The 25,633-nt window shown below is 40.3% G+C and overlaps 1 protein-coding gene across 2 annotated transcripts; it reads left to right on the top strand.

Annotated features, from left to right (window-relative positions):
* The first annotated feature begins 5,026 nt into the window (after positions 1-5,026).
* Positions 5,027-16,402, top strand: OSTC (oligosaccharyltransferase complex non-catalytic subunit). Of its 2 annotated transcripts, XM_022567108.2 has the most exons (4): positions 5,030-5,237; positions 8,896-8,989; positions 10,680-10,877; positions 15,828-16,402. In XM_022567108.2, the coding sequence occupies exons 1-4, from the start codon at positions 5,099-5,101 to the stop codon at positions 15,844-15,846; spliced, it is 450 nt and encodes a 149-aa protein (XP_022422816.1). In that variant the 5' UTR covers positions 5,030-5,098; the 3' UTR covers positions 15,847-16,402. The 2 variants fall into 2 exon arrangements, with proteins under 2 accessions (XP_089767715.1, XP_022422816.1); XM_089911589.1 differs by lacking the exon at positions 10,680-10,877 and having other exon boundaries at positions 5,027-5,237.
* The last annotated feature ends 9,231 nt before the right edge of the window (positions 16,403-25,633 follow it).

The following is a 25,633-nucleotide window of genomic DNA, read 5'->3' as shown; positions in this document are numbered from 1 at the left end:
GGCAATACAAAAAAGTTCCTGAAAATCAGATTAGGACATAGGGTTGGAAATTTGACATGGTCCTGAGATAGGGCTGTGAATGTGTATTGCTGACCCTCCCAGTTGAAAACAAACTTCTTCTGATGGCCTTTACCAATGTACAGATCAAAAAACATTTGACAGATCAATAGCCACCTAACAGGTGTCGGGGGTGTGACGTGCTCCAGCAATGAAACCCCATGTGGAACAGCAGCTGCAGTTGGAGGCACCGCATGATTCAGTTTACATTCATTCATTGTTGTTCTCCAAGATTCATCCTTCCTTAAAAGGGCCAAATTGGCTAACTGAATGTAATGTGCTAGGAATTCCCACTCTGCATCTTTCAAGTCCTTGATGGTGACATCGATCTCTGCAGTCACTTCTGATTTATTGTTTTGGAAGGTAAAGGCAGTTCTGTTGGTTCCACTTAGCCTTTCCTACCATTAGAGCCCTCATTCTCTGGGTCAGAAACCAAGGTGGGGATTCTTCCAGACCTGAGTACATTTACTCCAATTGTGCATTCCAGAACTAATCCCAGGGGCCTCACTACCTCTGGAAGGAAAACTAAAATGAGAGCAGTGATGAAAGGAAATTGTTCCATGTGTGTCTCTGTTGTTACAGTGGGCATGTACCTATGTTTTATTTGCAAATTTTGATTTTCAAAGTTTAAAACAATGACAGAAATAACAAAATCCACAATTTCATATCACATTAGAAAGAGTTTGTATAGATCATGAGACATAATAATGCCTCACACAGTGACTGGTACAGAGTTATCACTCAATAAATACTTGCCGAGCTGGGGAAATAAATATACCCTTGCATATGCGGAACCCAGAGGGAAAGAGCATAGTTCAAAGGTATTGCCATCTTGCAAAATGTCCTTGGAAATAAATCTAGGATAAAATTGTGTATTATTATCTGACAGAAACAAAGCTACTAATTTCCTCTCTAGTACATATTTAAATAAACTGAAGTCACACCGAAGTCAGTAGTATTAATAGCCTTGGTAGCTCTGGTTTGTTTAGAATTTAGTTTAAAACTTATTTGTAGGGTTCCCCTTCTCTTTTGACTGGCAGAGCCATTCCTGACTTCAAGGCTTTTTAGTATGACTTTCTACGTTAAACATGCTCCTTTTTTCCTTGAGTTTAGATTTGATTGTCACAGTAAAAATTTGTCAGTTTTGCTTTTATATGCAGCTTAAAGTGATGGGCTCTACTGTACATAATGGTTTTTTCTTTTCTTTTCTTTTTAGTTTTATTTTATTTTTGGCTGTGTCGGGTCTTAGTTGTGGGATCTTCGTTGCTGCATGCGGAAATTTTCGTTGCAGCGCGCAGGCTTCTCTCTAGTTGTGGTGCGCGGATTTTCTCTCTCCAGTTGTGGTGCGTGGGCTCTGTAGCTTGTGGCGCACGGGCTCAGTAATTGTGGCGCGCGGGCTTAATTGCCCTGCGGCACGTGGGATCTTACTTCCCGGATAAGGGATCGAACCCACGTACCCTGCATTGGAAGGCGGATTCTTAACCACTGGACCACCAGGGAAGTCCCCATAAAGTTTTAAGTATTTGTTTCTTCCAACATTTGTCCTTTCTTCATTTACATACAATAGCCCCCCCCCCCCGCTGAATAAGATTCTGCTTATTTAAGGGCATACTCTAATGCCCATGCTTATATTCATTATTTGTTTGGTTTTCAGTTATAAAGTTTATGTTGTGTTTAAACAAAACATTTTCTATAGGAAGGTTGTTGGTTAGGACACAGATGGTAACAGATGTGCAAATTTTACTCATGAAAGATTTCTTTTTTACCTGGCTTGTATAACATTACAAACTCAAGTTGGAAAATACTTGAAAGTTTAAGATGTTAAAAAAAATAGTGAATTGTTTCCTGGAACAAACTTACCTTTCAGAACAGAGTAAAGAAGTAACAGTAATAATTCGATATATAGATGAATGTGATATGTTCTGACTTGGCAGTTTTATTTTGTATTAGTAAATTTATATTTTTTTAAAACTTCTGTGTTTTTTCTATAATGTATATGGAATTATTTGGCCCCAGAATATATAAGAGGAAGGATAACTATATAAATTTGTCTCATCTTAAACGCTTAAATCTGTTTTATATTTAGGGCAATTGCCTTTAGTTCTCTTCCAATCACAGAATATACTTTTTGAGTTCGTTTTACTTCCCAAGCCTCAGTTTTGTCATATGTAAAGTGGTGACATTAGTAATTACCTAATAGAATTGTCATGAAGAATAAATAAGAACTAACATAAATGACAACATAATATATCTGCCAAGAGGTGGTTAATTAATGTTAGTTTCCGGGGCTTCCCTGGTGGTGCAGTGGTTAAGAATCTGCCTGCCAGTGCAGGGGACACGGGTTCGAACCATGGCCCAGGAAGATCTCACATGCCGCAGAGCAACTAAGTCCGTGCGCCACAACTACTGAGCCTGTGCTCTAGAGCCCGCGAGCCACAACTACTGAAGCCCACGCGCCTAGAGCCCGGGCTCCGCAACAAGGGAAGCCACCGCTATGAGAAGCCCGTGCACTGCAACAAAGAGTAGACCCCGCTTGCCGCAACTAGAGAAAGCCCACGCACAGCAACAAGGACACAGCGCAGCCAAAAATAAAATAAAATAAATACATTAAAAAAAAGAATAATTAAAAAACTGTTAGTTTCCTTTCTGAAGATATAAAGGAAGCTTAAAAACCTTTTTTATAAATGTATTTATTTTATTTTATTTATTTTTGGCTGCATTGGGTCTTCATTGCTGTGCGCGGGCTTTCTCTAGTTGGGGTGAGCGGGGGCTAGTCTTCATTGTGGTGCGCAAGCTTCTCATTGTGGTGGCTTCTCTTGTGGCAGAGCATGGACTCTAGGTGCACAGGCCTCAGTAGTTGTGGATCGTGGGCTCAGTAGTTGTGGCTTGCGGGCTCCAGAGTGCAGGCTCAGTAGTTGTGGCTTGCGGGCTTAGTTGCTCCGTGGCATGTGGGGTCTTCCCGGACCAGGGCTCGAACCCGTGTCCCCTGCATTGGCAGGCAGATTCTTAACCACTGCACCACCAGGGAAGTTCCAGGAAGCTTAAAAACTTTTAATTTCTATGTTTTTCCTTATTTTCTCAAGGCAACATATTTTTAATTGTTCCAAAGTTTTCCTTGTTTATATAACTATGGGAATTTCAGAAACATTCTGCTTTATAGTCCCCAGAAAAACTTCCTATGTGTAAATGCTGGCTGTGGTGTAAACACCCTTTATTACTGGTGTTATTAGTGACCCTCTCATAATCTAAGATTAACATCCCTTCCCTAATACACACTGAGTAAGACTCAGGGGGAGACTCTCACTATTTTTTTTTTTTTTTACACCTTTATTGGCGTATAATTGCTTTACAATGGTGTGTTAGTTTCTGCTTTATAACAAAGTGAATCAGTTATACATATACATATGTTCCCATATCTCTTCCCTCTTGCGTCTCCCTCCCTCCCACCCTCCCTATTCCACCCCTCCAGGCCGTCACAAAGCACCGACCTGATCTCCCTGTGCTATGCAGCTGCTTCCCGAGACTCTCACTATTAAACAATAAGAGCAGCAAGCCTCATCTGTATTTAGAGTTAGATGCTGCAATGTTTTATAAATATTTTTACTACTGTGGTATTTAAACAATTTCTCAGTAATCGAGTCACTAAAGTGCAGAACCAATGCATACCATCCTGTAAAACACCATGAGCTCAGTAACAAACAAAAACCATAAAAATATTGGCTCAATTATAAAGATATCAGTCTCTCCTGGATTTATATAATCAGTCACTTTGAACTCTTATTCCAAAAGAAAACAGGTATTAGCAGTATCTTAAGAGAGTATATAAAAAACAAAAACTAAACAGAAAACAAACAAAAATGTTTAGGCCATCTAGTCCATCCCCAAAGACAAATTTTCCATCAAATATTTTCATCCACTTGGATTGTAAACATAGCCCAGGCAAGAGATGATGGTGGCTTCCACTAGGGTGGTAAATATGGAATGGAGAAAAGTGGATGAATTAAAGATATTTTTGATAGTACAACCAAAAAGATCTGCTAATACTTTGGATACGGAGGTTTAAAAAAGAGAGAAATCAGGACGATTTCAAGATTTTCGGGCTGAAATATTTTAGCATTTACGAAAATAGCAGAGGATACTGGTTATTTAAAATAGTACTTTAGGGGCTTCCCTTCCCTGGTGGCGCAGTGGTTGGGAGTCCGCCTGCCGATGCAGGGGACGCGGGTTCGTGCCCCGGTCTGGGAGGATCTCACGTGCCGCGGAGCGGCAGGGCCCGTGAGCCATGGCCGCTGGGCCTGCGCGTCCGGACCCTGTGCTCCGGGACGGGAAAGGCCACGGCGGTGAGAGGCCCGCGTACCGCGAACAAACAAAAAAATAGTATTTTGGTCACGTCAAGGTATCCGCTTTAGACATCTTGTGGAGATGTCCTCTTGACCTTTGTGATAGATCTAAACTAGATATGTATTTTTAATTTTATAATACATTAATTTAACAATTATTAGTAACAATTATTACTACTGTCACCACTGCTACATCAGAAAGTAAAAGCTCAGCAACGTAGGACTTTCTCAAGCTCTTGAAAAACCCGCTAATAAAAAATGCAGAGCTTTCCAAACGTCCCCCATTCATCCTCTGGCTCTGGGAACTTAGAGCGTCCTGCGTCCAATCAGCTTCCAAATCCCCAGCATCAGCAAGTGGGAGGGGCTCAGATCGATCCTGATCCTTCTGCTGCTCCAGCTTGGCCACGTCTGAAGGCCTGCAGGTCCTGGAAGGTACAGAAATCACATGTTTATTCATTGGTTATAACTGAGCTTCTTAGTCAAATTTATGCTTCACAAGATTCAATAATACATACTTTTAATTCGTGTCACTTATCCGTTTTTATAGTTTCTTCTTTTCTTCTATGGGTGTAAACTCTGCCTCCGAGCGTTGCGGACCTGCCATTCCCTTCCCCGCGCACGCGCCGGGGGAAGAGCGGGCGGGCCTGTTGCCGGGGGGCGTGTGGGACTGGCGGCCGACCGCTGCTCGTGCCGCCACCAACATGGAGAGTTTGTACCGAGTCCCGTTCTTAGTGCTCGAATGTCCCAACCTGAAGCTGAAGAAGCCGCCCTGGGTGCACATGCCGTCGGCCATGACGGTGTACGCTCTGGTGGTGGTGTCTTACTTCCTCATCACCGGAGGTAACTCGTCCTGCCTGGGCCCCGAGAGACGCTGAGGCGCTGGGAGCCGGCCCGCCCTCGGGGCGCGTCTGTTCCGCTCTCAGCCCGGGAAAGCATCGCTCTCCTCTCGATCTTTTCCGAGGGTGGAGGGAAACTCTGGGGTCCCGAGTGTTAACGGCCCAAAGGTTTATTTGCCCTCACGCCCTGTCCTGTATCTTGAGGGGACTCCTGTTCTCGCTCCCATTGCCTTCTGTCTCCTGACCTCTTAGCCAGGCGGTCCGAGCCGAATAATATATTTTTCAAGCCCAGATTGTTGCTCCTTTTATTGAATGCCGTGAGTTATTTGACAAAGGCCCTGGGAAAATCTCTTTTGGCCCATTTTAGTTCCACGGTTGGTCAGGAGGGTGTGGGACTGTTACCTTCTCTTTGTCTACCGTCCCTGGAACTTTGGAATAGACTTGACAGCCTTTAGGTTTGTTAGCTCAAACCTAAGGGTTCGGTGTTGCTTTTGCCCCGATCAACAATAAATATGAATGTAATCTTTCGAAACCACAGTTTTGATAAATATTTGAGATTGGAGATAGATTTGCAGAAGATATCGCGTATTTGAGAGATCGGAAGTTGAAAATTTAAAGAATAAGGAAAATAGCATTACCGTTGAACACTGCATTGTCATTTTATCCTGTCCTTTGCAAAAGGGGCGTCGCTTTGTACAGTGGTGAGTTGGCAACCCGGCTACAGTCTTTTCATAGCTACCACCCTTTCAAGCCGCAGTTCCATGATTTACTCAACACTGCTACTGCACTTTTAGATTTTCGGAAGTGGGGTACTTAATTTGGAAATGATAAAATTAAAGCTCCACAGATTAGGGACAGCAAGAGCAGCTGGTTCTGTTTTTAAGGGAATAGTCAGACATCTTCATTTCATAGATGTCTTGTGAAAATAGTTGGCGCTGAGGAGGGAAGTATCTGAAATCATGCAGGCTTAGTTCTAGAATGAACCTTTGGATTTACCCTCCTCCCAAATCTAGAACAGTGGCAGTTAACTTATGTTCATTTAAATAAATTACGTTTAAAATATTTTTTATGTTGGTAAGATACTGTCCTAACATTGCATTAGCGTTCACATTTGCTCAGCACATTAATAGGTGCTGGATTGAATAAACAAAATTTAAAATGCATGTGGCATTTTTTTTTTTTTAGTAAGTCTTCATCTGCTAGAAATCTTTCCTGTAACCCTTACCTCCCTTGGAGCCAGGGCCTTTGCTGGAAGCCTCACAGTTTTCACTCTGGGCACTTTTTCCATCTGTGTTTGTAATGGGGAGATTCTTTGCCCTAATTTCTGGGGGATAGTGAAAGGACACCTTTTAGTGGCCAAGGCCATGAGCTGTCTCATACAAGGAATCGGTTTTGCCACTGGAAAGGAGTCTTCTAGAAACTGAGTGTACCTTTATAAATAAACAATATTTATTGCTGAGAAATATTCATCAAATAATGTATTGAGTTCCTGTTAAGTTCCAGGCATTAGGTACTGGAGGCAACAATGAATGAAACAGATAAGGGCCCTGCCCTCCTGAAGCTTATAATGTCATTGGTTGAGATACGTTAAATATCACATAAATCTTTCTCCATTACATTAGTTTTTCCACTGCAAATTGCCATGAGTACATTGAAGGAAAAGAACAAGAGGTTATGTAAAAACAATCAGAGTTAGGAACATCATTTACATTCGAATGTGGTTTCTGAGAAAATGACATGTTAGCCAAAATTTGAAAGATTGGGGAAAAGCGTATCTAGGCAGAGGGGAAAGTATGGACAAGTGCGGGACTGAGATACCAATTAGGTGGGTTTTGTAGTTGACTTAGAGTAGACAAGGTTGGTGGCACTAGAGATGGAGGAATGTATAATGAAAGATATTTTGGAAATAGATTCAGTGGATCTTGATGATGATTGATTGGATGTGGGGGGAGCATGACATGTGAAGGAAGTTTCCTGGTGTCTAGTTTGAGCACCAAGTAGGTGGAAGTGTCATTTTCTGAGACTAGAGAAATGAAGTTTTTTTGGTTGGGAATGGTGAACCCAGAGGTCACTTTGGGATAAATAATAGTTGGACATAACCAACTATAATTAGTTGGATATGTCAAGTTTGCAGATAGGAGTCTAGAACTGAGGAAAGAGGTTTGTGTTGAAATTAGTCGATAACAGATGTTTTCTGAACTCCTCCCATGAGCCAGATATTGAAGAACATAGAGTTTCTATTCTTAGGGAGCTTACATCTAATTTTAATAGTGCTAACATGATTCGGTAGGTGTTGGCACATTGAGAATCATTAGCATAGTAAAGCCCTGGGAAGGGATAAGTTCAGTTGGAGAGAGAAGGTAGGAAAAGAAGAGCATAGTGGATCGAGCCCTAAGGAACTCCAAACGTTGAGTGGTTTTATAGCAGATGAAGCTCAGCTAGAGAGGTAGCAAGAAAACATGGACAGGAGTGTCATGGAAGCCATGAGAAGCCATCTTTTTACCCCAAGAAAATGGATTTAGTAAACTGGATCAAGCACTGCTAGGAGACCTCCTAATAAGAGAACTGAAAAGTGTCCTTTGAATTTGACAACATGGAGGCCATTAGCCTCCATGAGCAAGAGTAATATCAGTGGTGGCAGAAGCCAGATCGGAGTGAGCTGAAAAATGAAGGATGAGTGAGGAAGTGGAGACAGAGAGTTAACCTTTTTTTTTTTTTTTTTTCCTCCAGAAGGAAGCCTGGCCCCCTTTCAAAAAGGAAGCATAGAAGTAGAATGTTAGCTAGGAGGATCTGGTGTCAAGGGAAAGTTGATGTAGGGAACAAGAGGTTGAAAATACAGGAAAGAGAAGAGGTAGCCCATGGAACAAAGTCTCTGAAATGGCAAGGGGGACCGAGTCCTTATTATTGCAAAAGGGATCCCATGGTGATAGGAGGGACTCTTCCTCTGTTGTAGCTGGAGGTGAGGATGGATGCAGGTTCCAGTTTGTAGATTTGGTTTGGGGGGTGGGGGTGAGTTAGGGAATTCCCAAGTGATTGTTTTGTTAGTCAAAGGTGAGGGAGACAGTCTTGCTGTGCTTAAGCAAAGCTGGAGGTGGGGATGATGGAAAACAGTGAAGATAAAGAGTAGACTTTGACAGTGGGAGATTTGAGAAACAGTGTTGATGGACATTAGCATAAATGATCATGATGACATTATGACATAATGATGGATATTAACATTAATGATTGTGAATCTCTAGTATTGCCAGTCTGCCTAGTGGTGTGATTTTAAAACGTCTCATTTTACTTTCAAGCAAGAAAATTTCTCTAGTTACCTCTTAATTTAAAGAAACAAATCCAAGTATATGTGGAACATTTTCTTGAACTAAAAATAGCCTTTAATGTTAAATCTGCTTTATTGTGGAGTCATTCTTGAGTTTGCAACAATACTGAATGAATTTCTTTTATGTTTTGCAAGTCATTCTAAACTACTGAGTTGAATTTCTGAAGATAAATTCTGGTTTATCTGAAGTTTAGGAAGTAAGCTGGGCCTCATTTGATTATAATAATACATCAAAGCAGTCCTATTTAAATATAAATGAACCTTTAGAGACCGATAAAAACTCTAAATCTATTTTAAAATTAGGAATCCAATCTAATCTATGTTGTTGTCTTTCATTTAGGCATCATTTATGATGTTATCGTGGAACCTCCAAGTGTCGGCTCCATGACTGATGAACATGGGCACCAGAGACCAGTAGCTTTCTTGGCCTACAGGTAAAAGATATCATTTTGAATGATTTGCTGGTGGGAAGGAAGATTGCTGAGGCATGCCTGCTTATTTAAAAATACAGTGCAACCTATTGGGTGCATCTGTATTTAGACACTAGCTGTTTTAAAATGCTAAATTCAGAGATTGCAGGAAGTGGACAAGAACAAGAGTAGAAGTATATTATTTATGTATTCACTTATTAGGAAATAAAATATTTCACAGTGATCGACATGTTCACTTATTTAAAGGAGGGTATCAGTTTAAAATTCATTTATAGGCTGTTCTGGGGTCAGCAAACCACAGGTACCTGTTTATTTGTAAGTAAAGCTTTATTGGAATTAGGCACACCCATTTGTTTCTGTACTATCTATGGCTGCTTTCAGGCTACTGTGTCGTGTTATACAAACCATATGGCCGGCAAGCCTAAGATATATACAATCTGGTCATTTAAGAAAAAATCTTTGGACCCCTGGATATACTATTACCTAGGAAAACTAATTTTTGAGACTTGGGAGTTCCATGTAGGCAATGAACACCAAAACAGTGTGGTTTGTTTCACCTGAGCAGTGCTTCTTGTATTGCCTTATACAAGCCACTTGGTAACTATCTACCTAAACATAGCTATATGTTTGTATTTACACTTACGTTAGTGGTATTCCATGCATAGAATATTCCTGGAAAGATTACTGTGATCTCTGTGGAGGGGATATGGATGACAGGAGATCTTGATGGCAGGGAGACGCTTCACTGTCTCGTCACCTGAGTTTGAATTTTGAAACCGCTGCATGTATTGCGTTTTCAATTAAAACAATTAGTTTAGCAAAAATGTATATACCTTCTTTATATGTGCCTATGTATAAATCATATCTTTAACAGAGAAATTTGCCTTTTGGGGTCCGTGAGCTTTCAGAACTTGAAAGTTCTTCATCCCTAGAAAAATCAGATACGTGTATATACAAAAATTTAAGGGTTTATAGATTGCTGGACATCTTTGTGGGGTTCATGAAGCCTTAGTTAAGAACTTGCTTGCTTTTAAAAAGTTCACTTTGAAACAAGAGATTTATTAATTATTAAAACTCGGGAAACATTAACCAATTCAAAATTAATTTGAAATTAATAGTAGAAATTTAAATAACATAATTTTCCAAAAGTTCTGGGTAAAGTGTTCACGTACATATATTAGTTGGCTTTTTAAGCTAATAATTAAAATATATGAGTATTGGGAATTCCCTGGTGGTCCATTTGTTAGGACTCTGTGCTCTCACTGCTGAGGGCCCGGGTTCAATCCCTGGTCGGGAACGAAAATCCCACAAGCTGTGCGGCGTGGCCAAAAAATATATATATATGTATATATGTATATATGTATATATGTGAGTATTGATTTTACATAGGCAGTTGTGTTAGTTGAAGTTTGAAAGGTTTTTTTGAGCATAAGCTCCATGAAGACAAAGATTTGTGTCTGTTTTGTTCATTGTTGTGTCCCCAGAACCTAAATAGTGCTTGGTACATAATAGGCTCTCAATAAATATTTATTGAAATGAATAGCCAGAAATATGGTAAAATAGTTGTAAGGGTAATAATAAAAAAATAAGCACAACAATATTTTAGCAGAAATAGGAATTTCAGTCTAAGGAAAAAGTCTTTTATTTTTCTGGGAATTTTCATTTATTGTTTGCTCTGGTCTTTCTTTTTCAGAGTAAATGGACAGTATATTATGGAAGGACTCGCATCCAGCTTCCTGTTTACAATGGGAGGTTTAGGTTTCATAATCCTGGACCGATCCAATGCACCAAACATTCCAAAGCTCAATAGATTTCTCCTTTTATTCATTGGATTTGTCTGCGTCCTATTGAGTTTTTTCATGGCTAGAGTATTCATGAGAATGAAACTGCCGTAAGTTATTAAGTACTTCGTATAATCAGCACCTTAACTTGCAAACTGGTAAAATAATTACCTGGATCTCATAAAATCATAGGAGATTTAATTTAAACCTTATTTAAACAGATGAAAATTTCGAGAACCAGAGAAATTTGTGACTTGCTCAAGGTTATAGCTATAATTAGTAGCAAAATTGAGACGAATAGGTCTTCCTGACTGTTATCTCCATACATGTTCATGAGAAAATCCTGTTATTTTGCTGTAGCATCAATGACCACTGACTGGAGACATTTCTCTAAAGGGCTTTTTGGTTAATCTGTAACATATGGAATTCCCACAGTAATAATAACAGTAAGGAATACTTTTGAGCCATTAATTGCTGCTGCTCTTTGAATATTGATATGAGGAAAATCCACTAAGCATTGGACAGGAAAGGAGAATTACTGCCTCTCCAAAAAGATGGGGAAAGGATTTCATATATGTATATTAGATTATTTTGATTCAGAAAACGAACACTATCTTTAGAACAAAAATAAATTGGTTTTATGGCAACTTTTATAATTCTGTTTGAGATCTTTCATTTTAAATGTAGATGAGTCTGATCACGTTTCCCTATATTCTGATTTCACCTATGGATACATTAGTAACTACAGGAACTTTGGGCAAACATACCATACAAAGATTAGCTCTTAGAAAATTCATTTTTTAGGGAATATGTTAAACATCAAGTGTCAACTGTACTGATTTCTTAAAACTGATATTTTCTGATTTTATTATGAGACAGTAGAAGGGAAAATAGGAATGTGTTTGAATTACACAAGTTCACTTGTTCTGTGGCTTAACCTGTCCGTATCTATAACACATCTGGGGTAGAATGGACAGACTTTCTAGAAAGTCACAAATACTTATCCTGCACTCATGTTCCCATCTTCACCCTGCAATATGGGAAAAGAGAGCAGTGTTCTTTGTCAGCTGAATATCTTTGTGGCCATGTAGCTCCATCAGACTGCCAATGGCTCTTATTTTTGTCCTGAGAAAAATTTGGGGCATTTGTTAAATTGTACGAGGACAGAGACTGCAGCCTCCTCTTTTTTTTTTTTTTTTTTGCGGTACGCAGGCCTCTCACTGCTGTGGCCTCTCCCGTTGCGGAGCACAGGCTCCGGACGCGCAGGCTCAGCGGCCATGGCTCACGGGCCCAGCCGCTCCGCGGCATGTGGGACCTTCCCAGACCGGGGCACGAACCCATGTCCCCTGCATCGGCAGGCGGACTTTCAACCACTGCGCCACCAGGGAAGCCCCAGCCTCCTCTTTTTGTTCCTCTTTGTTCTACCCTTGTTGCCAAAGGTATACCAATAGAAGAGTCTGAAGTTTTTCATAGCAAAACAGGAAAAGAGGAGGCTCCCAGAGAGGATAAAGAGGCTATTAAAAATTAATAATGAAAACAGAAAGAACCTTTGGAGGCATATAGCAGAACAGAAGCAGTGAGCTGGTTTTGTCCATAGAACCAGATTTGTTCTCATTCTGCTTAAGCTTCCCATTCTTCCTTAAGGTTTTAGGTCTTCTCCTTAGGCTGTGTGTTTTTCTTTTAGCTTGAGCATTTGACTTCTAGGACAACAGGATAATTATCCTAAATTATCCTAAATTTAGGATAATTATCCTAAATTATCCTTTTAGGATAATCTACTACTTACAAAAAGGTTTTGAAAAATGTTTAATTCTCTGGATTGCTTCTGTCTTACTTTTGCAATTATTTATATAAACATTTGTCTTTTCCACATTCTATAGGCCAGTTTCCAAGATTGTTGACTAAGGTAACAATAGGAAATAAGAAATAACAGTATACTCTCTGGGCTTCCCTGATGGCGCAGTGGTTGAGAATCTGCCTGCTAATGCAGGGGACGTGGGTTCAAGCCCTGGTCTGGGAAGATCCCACATGCCGCGGAGCAACTAGGCCCATGAGCCACAACTACGGAGCCCGCACGTCTGGAGCCTGTGCTCCGCAACAAGAGAGGCCGCGATAGTGAGAGGCCCACACACCGCGATGAAGAGTGGCCCCCGCTTGCCACAACTAGAGAAAGCCCTCATACAGAAACGAAGACCCAACACAGCCAAAAATAAATAAATAATTGATATTTTAAAAAAAAAAAAACAGAGTATACTCTGGATTTTGGGTGTAAATTATATTTAGATATAGTCAAAGCAGAACAATAGTCTAAATAGAAAATTGCTGCTTTTTGTAACTTGCTGTGCAGCTAAATCTAAGATTTACATTTTTAAGAGGAAAGACTTTATGATCCCCTCTTTGATATGATTTCTCATCTACAGCTCCTAATGCCTGGTACCTTGAGTGTGGAGTGGGGAGAAACAGTGGACAGTTTGGGAAAATAAGGGAAGCAACAGTGTTGCATTTTCTGGAATATTTGCAGGCCCCAAAAGATGATGAGCCAGGTCTGTGAGCCTACATATTGCACATGATAGGGGTGTGGTTAGTACCACCAGCAAGAAAGGGATGTGTCTTCTTGCGCATACATTCTCTTTGAGGACCCATCATATATAAGCAGTTTGATATATAATAAATGGGACAGCAGCAACAACAAAAAGTAAAGAAACATCAGTAACCATGAGTTTTTTCAGATCAAATAAGTCGCTAACATCTGAGATAAAAGTTGGCTATGCTATAAGATGCTTCATAACTTCCAGGGTTGCACGCTCACAGAGAATCTGATATCACCTTTAACAAGAGGTACCTTTAAAAAGGAGAGAACAATAGCAGTGAAATGGTACTACTAGCTTTATATTTTGTGATTTATGCTTTTTAAAAGACCTGATGTATTCTCTACTGATATAATTTTACATATTAAAACATGGCTTTATTTGATGCATAAGCATAGGTCATATACTAATTACAAGGAAGAATACCACAACGTATAACTGTATCAAGAGATATGTGTCCAAAAGTGCATGTTCACCTATTAGTATATGCAGATGACAGGCAGCTGTCTCTAAAGAGTCCTCAGTACTTTTGTTCCATAGTGTGAGCCAGCTGTTGAGTAATTTCCACTGGTGCAAATATTAGTGGACACTTTCTTAAAATCTTCAACTTTTTTTCTTGTGACGCTTAGGTCTCTTTTTGTTCTTGCTGTTAGAATTATCTGACAAAGATGTTATTTTATTTATTTATTATTATTTTTTTTTTTTGCGGTACGCGGGCCTCTCACTGTTGTGGCCTCTCCCTTTGCGGAGCACAGGCTCCAGACGCGCAGGCTCAGCGGCCATAGCTCACAGGCCCAGCCGCTCCGCGGCATGCGGGATCTTCCCGGACCGGAGCACGAACCCGTGTCCCCTGCATCGGCAGGCGGACTCTCAACCACTGCGCCACCAGGGAAGCCCCAAAGATTTGATTTTATTTTTTTGTAGGTTTAATCTTTTTAAAAACATTTTTATTCTGTATTGGAATATAGTTGATTTACAGTGTTGTATGAGTTTCAGGTGTACAGGTGTGAAGTGATTCAGTTATATATATATATACATGTGTCTATTCTTTTTCAGATTCTTTGCTTGTGAAGCTTAGGTCTTAGAGTTTGCCTTTTGTGAAGTGTCAGGCATTACAGTAGCAAATTGATGAGGCGGTCTTCAAAGTCAGTATATACACTAAGAGGCTTTTTATTTTTTATTCAGTTTGGGGGGAGAAGTGGGGGGAGAAGCATTGTTTGTCTCAGAGTTGTGACAGCGGTTGTGTGAGGTGAAAGTGCTCTCTGTACTCAGAGTGTGTACTGACCAGGCTGGTAGAGCAGAAGGAAAGGTATAAATGAGTTCTAAGGAGATCACATTGGCTGCATGTAGACCCAAGACCCAAGAGAGTCAGGTGAGTCCAGGAGCTGGAAGGGAGGAAATTCTTGAGTGTCCGCTCTGTGTCAGGCACTATAGTAGATCTCAGCCCCATGAAGTAGTTTTTTGTCCCCACCTTAGTGATGAAGAAATTTGAGACACTGAACTAATAATAGCTAATGTTTGTTAAGTGCTTATTACCATGAATAGCAGTTACTGTATTAGTAGATTCTCTTATATAATCCTTAAAATCCTTTGACGTAACTCCATTTTATAGATGAGGAAACTGAGTAACGTTTGCCCATTCGTGTTAAGCTTACCCACTCGTATTAGAGGCAGGATCAAAAGGAGAGGAGTTCCAAAGGCATCAGCGGGTACAGGGTGTATTCAACCCTTTCTTAATGTGGATAGTTTTACACAATCTGTTTTTTCCTTGATCCTGCAGATCCTAAATAATAGGTTGCAAGGATTTATTGCAGAAGAAAAAGTTTGGAACTTTATAAAGCAGACTTTTAATACTTTAATTTAAAGGGGATTTCAGGGCCCAACTTGTACATTTAGTAAAAGGATTTCCTATTTGAACAGTGTGAAGTTTGACTTGCTCAACAGCTATAGCTAATGCCCCCTGCCTGCCATCAAGACATTTCCTAAAGAAACAGAGGTGCAAGGCAGACACGCTTCTGCACACTGCTTCTGGAGGGCGTGAGGGCTTGCCTCCCAGGCTGAACAGCTCCTGGCCCTCCTACTTTCTCCTTTGGTAATATTAGGGTTTTCAGGAAATCTAAACCAGCTTCTTTCCATAAAAAGGTTTGTTGGCAATTGTGAGAGTCGAAAGGAAATTGATTCTGACTCTTTCTTTGACTTTTACATAACATTTTTTTCTCTTTACTTTTTTTTTTCTCATCCTCTGTTGTTTAGCATATTGGTTTGTAACTTTGTCCTTTGAGGGAGAAGGATAATGGAACCCAGACCCAGTACTGTATTTATTGGGGGGCAAGATTTGAAATAAGAACCATAATGAGGAATCACACAATTATATTTTCAGATTGTCATTTGATTCATCATAAAATTTGTTTGGGACACATTGAAATGTTGCTTCCTTTTCACTTTTTGTGTTTATAAATTTTATTTTTATAGGGGCTATCTGATGGGTTAGAGTGCCTTTTGTGAAGAAATCGGTGGATACTGAATTTGCTCCCGTTAATGAAGTTTTAAAGGCTGTACCAGTCCTCTGATATGAAATATGGAAAAGGATGAAAAGCAGCAGAAAAGAAACATCTAGTGAAAACATAGGAAATGTGTTATAGCTTGGACTAGAATGTCTTCTTGGTATCAGAGACAAGCTTATCAGCATTTTTTCCTGCTGGCCTATACTGACATACCAACGATGTTAAGTGGCATTTTCTTCTTCTTTTTTTCATTTCTTAAAGAAAATATACTTCATTTCTACAACTATAATATTGAATAAAGTGATTATTTTTTACAAACCCCTTAACATTTTTTGGAGATGACACTTCTGACCTTCAGAAATTAATGTAAAATCAGGAAGTGAGATCCCATAAGCTGAGAACTCTGGACAGCTGATCAGCTTTACCTGTGGTGCTTTGCCTTTAAACAGAGTGTGTGACAGTGCATCATTTCAGATATGTAAGACTGTTACCTGAACAATAAGATGTATGAAAGGAGCAGAAATAAATAATTTTTCTAATTAACACCTTTTTAATTTGTCTTTTGATTAACTGATTGTATTAATCTTTGGTCTATAATTATCCACTCCCATCTTGTGACTGTCTTAAGCTCCTGTTGGTAGCCTGAAGTCTCCAAGTGTAGTTGGCAGGATGCCTTGTGAGGCAGCAACTCCGTGTCCCTATAAATATTCCAGCACAGGCTGTACATTTATGCCAGTGTTGTTTTAAATGTGATTGTGTTAGATGACAGTTCCCTTCAGGCATTCATCTGCAGTAATTAACACAGTTTGGAGCACATAAAAACATCTGTAGACCAGTCTGGTCTTCCCCTAATTTCTTCTAGCCAGGTCATTTGGTTCTCCCTTAACTGGCCATGGACTTCACTTCTCCAGGGCCTCTTTAATTCTTACCCCATGATCTCTAAGTTTACAGTAAAATTTTCTCTCAGGTGGGTTTTTTTCATAATTCCAAGGCTGATCTAAATGTAGCTGTTCATTAAATTAAAAAGATTCATTTATTCAAAAAGTTTTGAGAACCTATTTGCCAGGCAGCACTGAGGATTATAGGGATGAGAGATAAGGGCTCTGTCCTCACAGAGCTTATGTCCTTGCAGGGAAGCCAAATTATCAAAAGATAAAAAAATGTTTATAAAGTTTCAGACGCTGATAAATACCACAAACAAAAACAAGTTAATAGTCTGTACTATGGTGATGAGAGATGTGGGGAGAGGAGGTTACTCTACTCCAGAGCTCTGAAAAAGGAACATAACACCTGTATGTATTCACCAACTTTAAAGCCTTGATTTAACTTTAATTATATTTTTCGTTATTTGGCCTTATTTTAAAACCTTAATTACACTAGATGGACAGAAGATAACACAAAGGTGTTGCAGTTTCAAGAGGTCTTTCCCTGAATGATTGAGCAGTGAGCAGTTCCTGTCAAGCACCACCAGATGGTGCTGTTAAGGTTTGGTGTGTTTTTCTGTGTCACAACTATTATTTTTGGTTTGGTTTGGTTTTTGTATTTATGGTAAAATAAAAGTATCTTGACTAGATACAATGAAATGTAATTAATTTTGCTGGTAAAATTGCAATGTTTTATGTGAAAGAAAAAATCATACCTTGTACTAGACTTAAAATGCTTTGGGGACACTAAGCCAAAATGTCACAGCCTGATAGAAAGCCTGCCAAGCATTATTAACATCAGCAGCGGTTAAATAAATGAGAGAGTAAATTAATGGCCCAGATTAGAAACAAACTAGTCTTTGATTTTATCACAGAATTCTGCAGGAGGTGGATGCTACAGTGGAGTTAGAAGTGCAAAACGGTTTAGTGGAGAGTAACTCCAGTGAGAGGTAAAGGAAGGATGCACAGTTAGCCAGGAGAAGCTGTCATCCTGTGATGTTCAGCTGAGGGTTGCTGTCTGCCCAATGGGGAGCTCCAGAGGAAAGAAGGCCTGTCAGAAACACGTTGGGTGGAAATGGCTAGACCCTTGTACCACTCACTGCCTTTTCAGATCTTTGGCCTGGTGCCATCTTGAGATTAGCATGATCTTGGCTAGAAAGCTGAGGTGAACCCTGACAATAAAGAAAATATCCTCTTCATAGGATTAAAATGAGAGGAAATCCTGTATATCTTGCTTACAAATGGAAGATTGTACTCTGATTGTTGTTTATTTGAATTGGGAAGTGTGAGGTAACTTAGGTTCGTAGTAAATAGTACATTCCTGAAGTGTAAAGCTGGAATAAAGGTTATTTCCCCACTTTGCTAGTAAGTAGATGGAGATTCATTTGTTACAGAGCTTGAAATACAACCCAGGTCTTCTGCAAAGCAGACCAATGGTTTCCATTGTACTGCCATTTTCTGACACAGATCAGTCTTTGAAGGTAGTAATAAGTATATACTTATAAAAGACATAATGCCGGATGTTGGGTTACATCGGTAAGAAAAACGCAACCCCTGTTCATGTGGAATTTATAATTTAGTGAATATACGATAACGTACCAATTCTCTTTGCTATAGGAACATGTGGGAGGAACACCTAAACCAAGACTTGGTGTGAGGCAAGCCTTTAATTTGTTGTTGAAACAATGGCTGCTCATCTGCCTAAATGTTTCAAGTGCTAATACACTTTGCCCTAAATCTCTTCTACTTGTTTTTCTTATGTACCAAGACTCTTAATTACAAGTGAGAAACTCACTCAAGCTGTCTTAAGCAGACAGGATAAATTATTCGGATGCTGGAGTGTCACGATACTCAGGGCAGGGATGCTGAGCATTGAGAGTACCAGGATTGAGAACATGGGACTATAAGGACTCCGCTGTTTATTTCTGAGGCATTCTGTGGGTCTGCTTCATGCTCTTTTCTCTGCGAAACTGGCCACTTTCTATTGCTCTAGTTGAGAGTAGAAGGAATCATGGCTGCCAACCCATCTTGATCATTATACTTGACAGCTTCAGCCACTCTAGAGGAAATTTCTTTGACTCGATAATTTTTTAAGGGCACCTCCTCGAATGGGAACTCCTACCTCTTCCCATGCCTTTGGCCACCCCTCCCTACCCTACCCCCCAGCCCTGCTGCACCCAGTTGTCCAGCTCTCTTTGCAAGATTACCCAAAGGCCAGTTGTTGCCAAGTTTGTGGAATTACGTTCATATAATTTGTTACAAAGTATGTGAGACAATTCAAATCCTAATTTCACCATCTGTGATGAGGGGTCCTTTAACTTCTGTTGAACCTGCTAGTGATGAGAATCTTTCTACCTCTAGAGGAAGCCCATTCCATCTTCATGTCTCTTGGTCTTTTTCTAAAAATTTATTATTATTATTACCATTTTATTATTATTATTTGGCTGTGCCACGCGACTTGTGGCATCTTAGCTCCCCACCCGTGCCCTCAGCAGTGAAGGCGCTGAGTCCTAACCACTGCAGTGCCAGAGAATTCCGTCTTTGTCTTTTAGAAAGCTATTTTCTGTTTTCTTTTGTTCATTGGTTTCAGGTCCCTGTGTCTATACTTAGACATATCTACCTGCACTACGTAATGACACCAAGCATTTCAAATAGTAAAACCCTCTCCTGAGCTTCCATTTTTTTCAGGCTTATCATTTCTAGTTTTTCAGCCTCAGATACATTGGTTCTGATTCCTTTATGATCATTCCCCTGTCCCTGCACTCTAAGTTCCCTGAAAGATTATGTACTGCGCTTGGGGTGCTCATACTAAAATTGATAGAGCCATTTTGGTGGCTACATCCTTCTCATAAGCCATGTTAATATCAGAGTCTCAGCAATGGTTACTATGGATCTAGATGGACGATACCATGAGTTATTAGGAGCTCAGACTTGGGATCAATCCGATTTGCTGCCTTATTCCAGTGCTGCCAGTTACCAGCTGTGTCACCATGGACAAGTTACTTAGATTCTCTGAGCCTTTTTCCTCTAAGTAAAATGAAGGTAACAATACCTACCTCATAGGGAAGTTCCGAGAATTTAATGAGATAATGCACAGCCCCTGGAATGTATTAGGTGCTCCAGAAATGTTAGCTCTGAACTTGTCTTTAGCTCTTCTTCCCTTCACGCTCTGTAGTTTGATTTAATGCAAGGTTATACATTCTCCCCCGGGGATGGGAGTGGTGGAAATGTGCACACAGGCATGTGTGATAAATATAGTTGAAGCGTGGAATGTCTGCTTTTATTCTTATGTCCATTTAACAAAGTGTTTTTATGATTTATGTTGTCCATTGCAGGGTGGAAATGAGTTCCACGCAGCGCATGGCATGACGCCACCCTGAGACCGGAGGCCAAGGAACTGCCTTTGGTTAATGGATGGCACGGCCTCTTCATAAAGTCCGTTTCTTTGGATGCCTCCTGTCGAGGATGAACCTTCACACATGCCATTAAGTGTTTATGTTGGCAACTGCTCCACCTCAGAGCTCTTTATAGCAGCCTGTGGGCGCCAGTCTAAACACAGAGCACTCAAGGTTTGACCAGGTTAATAGGCTGGAACAGTTGTAATTCAGAGTCCTCAGAACTGCTGTGCTATTTTAACTGAGATGATGGGAAATTATCTGACAATTTTAATATCTAACTATCTTTTTACATAATACTTTGTATAATAACATATTTCAACTTTTAAAAGCTCCCTAACATCTATTACCTCATTTAATCCTAACAAGGGCCCCAACCATCTTCTGGGTCTCTTAGTGTCATAAAAAGGAATAGCAGGCTGAGTCAACAAGGTAGGTACAATACCATGCTGGGTACTTGATCCGTATTATTTCCAATCCTTACAACAATTCAATCTAGTCAATATTGTTTTCTCTATTTCACAGGGATCAGCCGGGATTGAAATAAAGTGGACCTACCTCTAAAGCCCTTGTACTTTCTACTAGAACATCATATACTTTTTGTCCTATATTCTAACTTAGTGTTTTTCAAAACGTCTGGACTATGAAAAAACACTCAGATCATTAATTTAATGAAGTTGTAGTTCTGATCTCTTACATTCCTTTGTTTCCCCTATAAAGCCTGATTCATGTCATTTTTCAAATTAACATTTTATTATATCATATGTAATATATTTAGAGGAATATATGCAACAGACATGTAATTTGGGAAGCATAATAAAATGAATAAAATCCTGTGAACCCATTCCCAACATAGGAATGAATATGGCCAGTACCATGGAGTCTCTTTTGTATTCAGTCCTTATCCAATCATTCCCCTGCCTTCCTTCCAGAGGTATCCCCTGATCTGAATTTTGGTTTATCACTTCTTTGCTTTTAAAAAACTAGTGTTACAACATTTGTACGACTATTCAATGTATTATTTAGTCTTGCTTGCTTTTGAGTTACTGCATAACACCTTGATAATTTAGTTCGTGTATGTTATTTTTTACTGTGATCATAGTTTTAAAGATATTTTCAGTTTTATACAATTTGATTGTCCTGTCTTTCTGGTGGATTGAAGTTTTCATCATTATGTAGCAACCCTCTTCATATTTGACAGTGATTTTTTTGTCTCAAAGTCTGTGTAGTCTCATGTAGCTTACTCAGCTCTCTGCAGCTTAGAATTTGCCCTGTATATTTTTCTATCATCTTCTTTGAACCCTTTCTTTGTCCTTATGTTTTAGGGGTGTCTGTGTATCATGAGGCATTATTTATTTGTGTTTTACTCTGACAATCTTTGTCTTTTAATGAGTGAGTTTAGTCTATTTTATTACACATTTGGGCTTTTCTATATGTCCTCACTTTGTACTATTTGTCTCAATTTTTTAATGTTTCTTTTTCCTCTGTTCTCACCTGTTTTGGGTTGATAGAGTTTTTGTATGTGTGCTTTTTAATCCTTAAATGGAAGATTGTAGTTTCCAAAGATGGCTGCAACGATAACTCTCATCCCACCTGTTTTATAGAAGGTGACCTTGCTGCTCTGCATCCAGAGGTGGAGATGATTTCTCTAGCCCGTACAGAGGATGGCAGAAGTGAGCTTGTGCCAGTGCCGGGTACTTGTTAACCTGCCTGGCACCTTCTGTTTCTTACCTCTTAGAATGCCAGCGCTTGGGATGCAGTTGGAAACCCAGCTGCAAAATCATGAGAAGACTAAGCCACACGGAGAAAGTGCGTGTGGCCACTCGTGTCAACACCAGCTGAGCTCCAAGCTGGCCACCACCATCGACTGCTAGTCCTATGAGTGAGGCCTTGTGGACATCCAGCCCCAGCTGCTAGATGACTGCAACCACTTGAAACACCCCAAGGGAGAACTACCCCAAGTCAGCCTAGAAAACCTTGAGAAATATTACTAAGCTGTTGTTTTTAGTCACTACGATTTGGGGTGGCTTTTATGCAGCATAGATAACTGAGGTGGGGATGTGGCATTGGCTTTGGGACTGAGTAATGGATGGAAACTGACAGGGTCTTGAGGAGGTGGAGGGTGCAAGTTAGAAGAGCTTTGAGAAGCCCCAAGTGACAGGTCCCCAGGGAACTGTTGACTAGGGCTTGAAGCCAGTGAGGAAAATGACCTTGGAGGCTGAAGAAAAGGCAGCAGGCTTGTTAACACTGCTGCCTGCTGTAAGGTAGAGAATAGAAAAGGCACCTAATGAACCCATGGATCTGACTGGGGAGATTTCCAGGCAGAAAGTAGAAAGTGTCAACTGGCTTCTTCTAGCTCACGTTGCAGATAAGGAAAAGTGAGTAGAGAGAGGTGAATCAAAGAATTGTTCGGTTCAGTTTTCGAGTTTAGAGAAATAGAGAGCTCAGAAGAGTCTTTCCAGATAGCAAATGAAAGCTTGTATTTGAAAAACAGTTTATCAAAGATTTTGGATATTTTAAAGATTTTCTTTTTTAAAGATTTTGTTGTTAAATTGATGATTAGAAGTGTAATCTTTTATTTAAAAATTTTTTTAAAAGACTTATTTTTTCATGTTTTGGCTGTGTCAAGTCTTAGTTGCGGCACGTGGGATCTTCACCGAGGCATGCGGGATCTTGCTCGCGGGCTCTTCATTGTGGTGCGCGGGCTTCTCTCTAGTTGTGGCATGTGGGTTTTCTCTCTCTAGTTGTGGCACACGGGCTCCAGGGTGCATGGGCTCTGTAGTTTGCGGCACGTGGGCTCCAGTTGAGGCGCGCGAGCTCAGTAGTTGCAGCGCGTGGGCTTAGTTGCCCCGTGACATGTGGGATCTTAGTTCCCTGACCAGGGATCGAACCTGAGTCCCCTGCATTGAAAGGTGGATTCTCTACCACTGGACCATCAGGGAAGTCCCTAAAAGTATAATCTTTTAAATATCATCTCTCTGTGTCCAACTTATAACTGTAACTTTTAGTTGTACTGTGTATTTCCAATTTACAAAGAACTTTTATATACATTACTCCAATTCTCCTGACTATCCTGCTATTAGATCTAAGTAGAAAGCTATTGTTAGTCCACAATATTAATAGTAGTGACGACCACAGCCATCCTTCCTTCTTCTCCTCCAATTTTGGGGTTCTGACTCTGTGCCTGCTGTTAAGCTTTAGATAGGTGATCTTACATTCTTATAGCAGAGTGTTATGACTTACAATCTAAGGATGAACACTGTTAAACCAGAGAGTTAAATATCTCAACCACGAAACATCACGGGTAGAACCTCGATTCAAACCCTAGTTTTACCGCAAGTCCACACTCCCATTAAACCTTTTTCCCTGAGAAGAACAGGTATCAATTTTAGACCAGAAAGCATCTTCAATGTGTGGATTACTTTCACCTTATAAAATTTCATATTCATTGTCTGTCTCACAGTCAATATTTTATGTGAACTATTTTGATAAATTATTTGACTTTCTCCATTTCTTTTGGTTAGGAATACACCAGTATTACAATAAGCTTCTTTATTTGTAAAATAAATGGATTGGATCAGGTGATCTCCAGTGCCTCTTTCACCTTTGATATTCCTTTCACCTCTTCTAATTTTCTGACACGTGGGTTTTCTAATCCCTATCTGCAGGGCTGCAAATGAATTCCATTTGACCAGCAGATGGGGCTCTTGATAATCAAATAGGAAGAAGCATTTATTGAGTGCCTACCATGTGCCAGGCCTTGGTGTAACCCTGCTGCTGCTTCAGATTTATATGACTATGTTCTTAGGCCTATCTCAAATTCTTGTTTTTACATGTGCTTCAAAGGAACACTTGCCATTTTACCAAGAAGGAACTTTTCCCTGCAGAAAACTGATGAAGTGATTACTGAGATGTCTCCCAATGCTAAATGCCATGATTTGAGGCCCAGAGTTAAGTGACCTTAGCAGTCCAGGACTCCTTTGTGAAGGAGCTGATATGTCTGATCCTCTGTGGCTTTCAAACATCTCCCAGGAACCCAGGAGCTAGAAACTACCTCTTATTCAGGCTTTTGTGATCATAAATAGGATACAGAAGCCACTGAGGGTTTAAGAATATTTTCAATTTATACAGTTATTATTTTTTTTTTTTTTTGTGGTACGCAGGACTCTCACTGTCGTGACCTCTCCCATTGTGGAGCACAGGCTCCGGATGCGCAGGCTCAGCGGCCATGGCTCACTGGCCCAGCCGCTTCGCGGCATGTGGGACCTTCCCAGATCGGGGCACGAACCCGTGTCCCCTGCATTGGCAGGCGGACTCCCAACCACTGTGCCACCAGGGAAGCCCATATATACAGATACTTTTAATACTTAAAATCTTTTGTCTATAAAGGGATGATAATACTAATACTACATCATTTTCCCCCCTAGGTACCAACTACATGATGCTTCAAAGCAGGAAGTAGAATAACCCAGATGTTTCTGAAACTTTGGTTTCTCTTTGTTTCTCAAGCTGTCTTATGGTTTTCCAATATCAATTATTATTATTTTATAAACAGCCACCGTCAATTATAGGGTGGTGGCTTTAACATTTCTAAGTAAGAGAAATCTCAAGATAGGAGCTGCACTGCCGCTGGCAATGCCACATAAAACTGCTGCAACAATCAAATAGAAGAACCGTCAAATATTTTGATAACCTCTCAAAGGAAGGCCAGGACAAACTGCTAGTTCTTCAACTCACTCAGCTTGGACCTGTGTCCCCTCATGAGAGGTCACGCTCCCACTTCACGTAAGCCCCTCTTCTCCAAGGCATCCAGAGGTTGAGTAACCTGTGCAGGTCTTTGCAACAAGCTCGTCCTATGTGGGTCCACGTGGTTGGATGTCCTCTGCCCCAGGTTACTGTATCTCTGGGCCTTTGGGGTCTACCACGTGCCGTTTCTTTCTCTCCCCCTTCCCCCCAATGCCCCAAATGTCACATAACCTGTTTATTACTAACGCAAAACCTTAATAAGGAAATTGCCTGTCTATCAAGGAGGTTTGTTGTTTTCCTGGTCATTGGAATTCGTCTTTGAGCTCTTCCTCTGAACATGTTAATCAGTGTTTCTGAGCAGATGACCAGTAAACAACGAAAGTGCTGATTCACTAGCCTTAATACAGCACTCCATTCTCTAGGACTTTTAACCCATTAAATCCCTAACTCTTGTCCTTGAGAGGATTTTCTTTTACTGTGGAAAGCTTTGTTGTTCAGGGAAGGGTAGGCATTAAATATAGCTAATATTTATCGAGAGCGTACTGTGTGCACTTTGTCCCCAGCATTCTTCATGTCACCTAACTGCACCCTCACAACAGTACTATGAGGGAGTACTATTTGGCCCATTTTGTAGAGGAGGAAACTCACAGAGGTCAAGTCACTTGCCAAAGGTTGCACAGTAGGTGATGGACCAGAGCCTCTGCTCTTCA

This window comes from Delphinapterus leucas, chromosome 5 (genome assembly GCF_059928025.1).
Source record: "Delphinapterus leucas isolate spDelLeu-1000000601 "Yukka" chromosome 5, BTC_Dleu_Yukka2, whole genome shotgun sequence".
NCBI lineage: Eukaryota > Metazoa > Chordata > Mammalia > Artiodactyla > Monodontidae > Delphinapterus > Delphinapterus leucas.
This window is presented reverse-complemented; position numbering and strand designations above follow the sequence as displayed.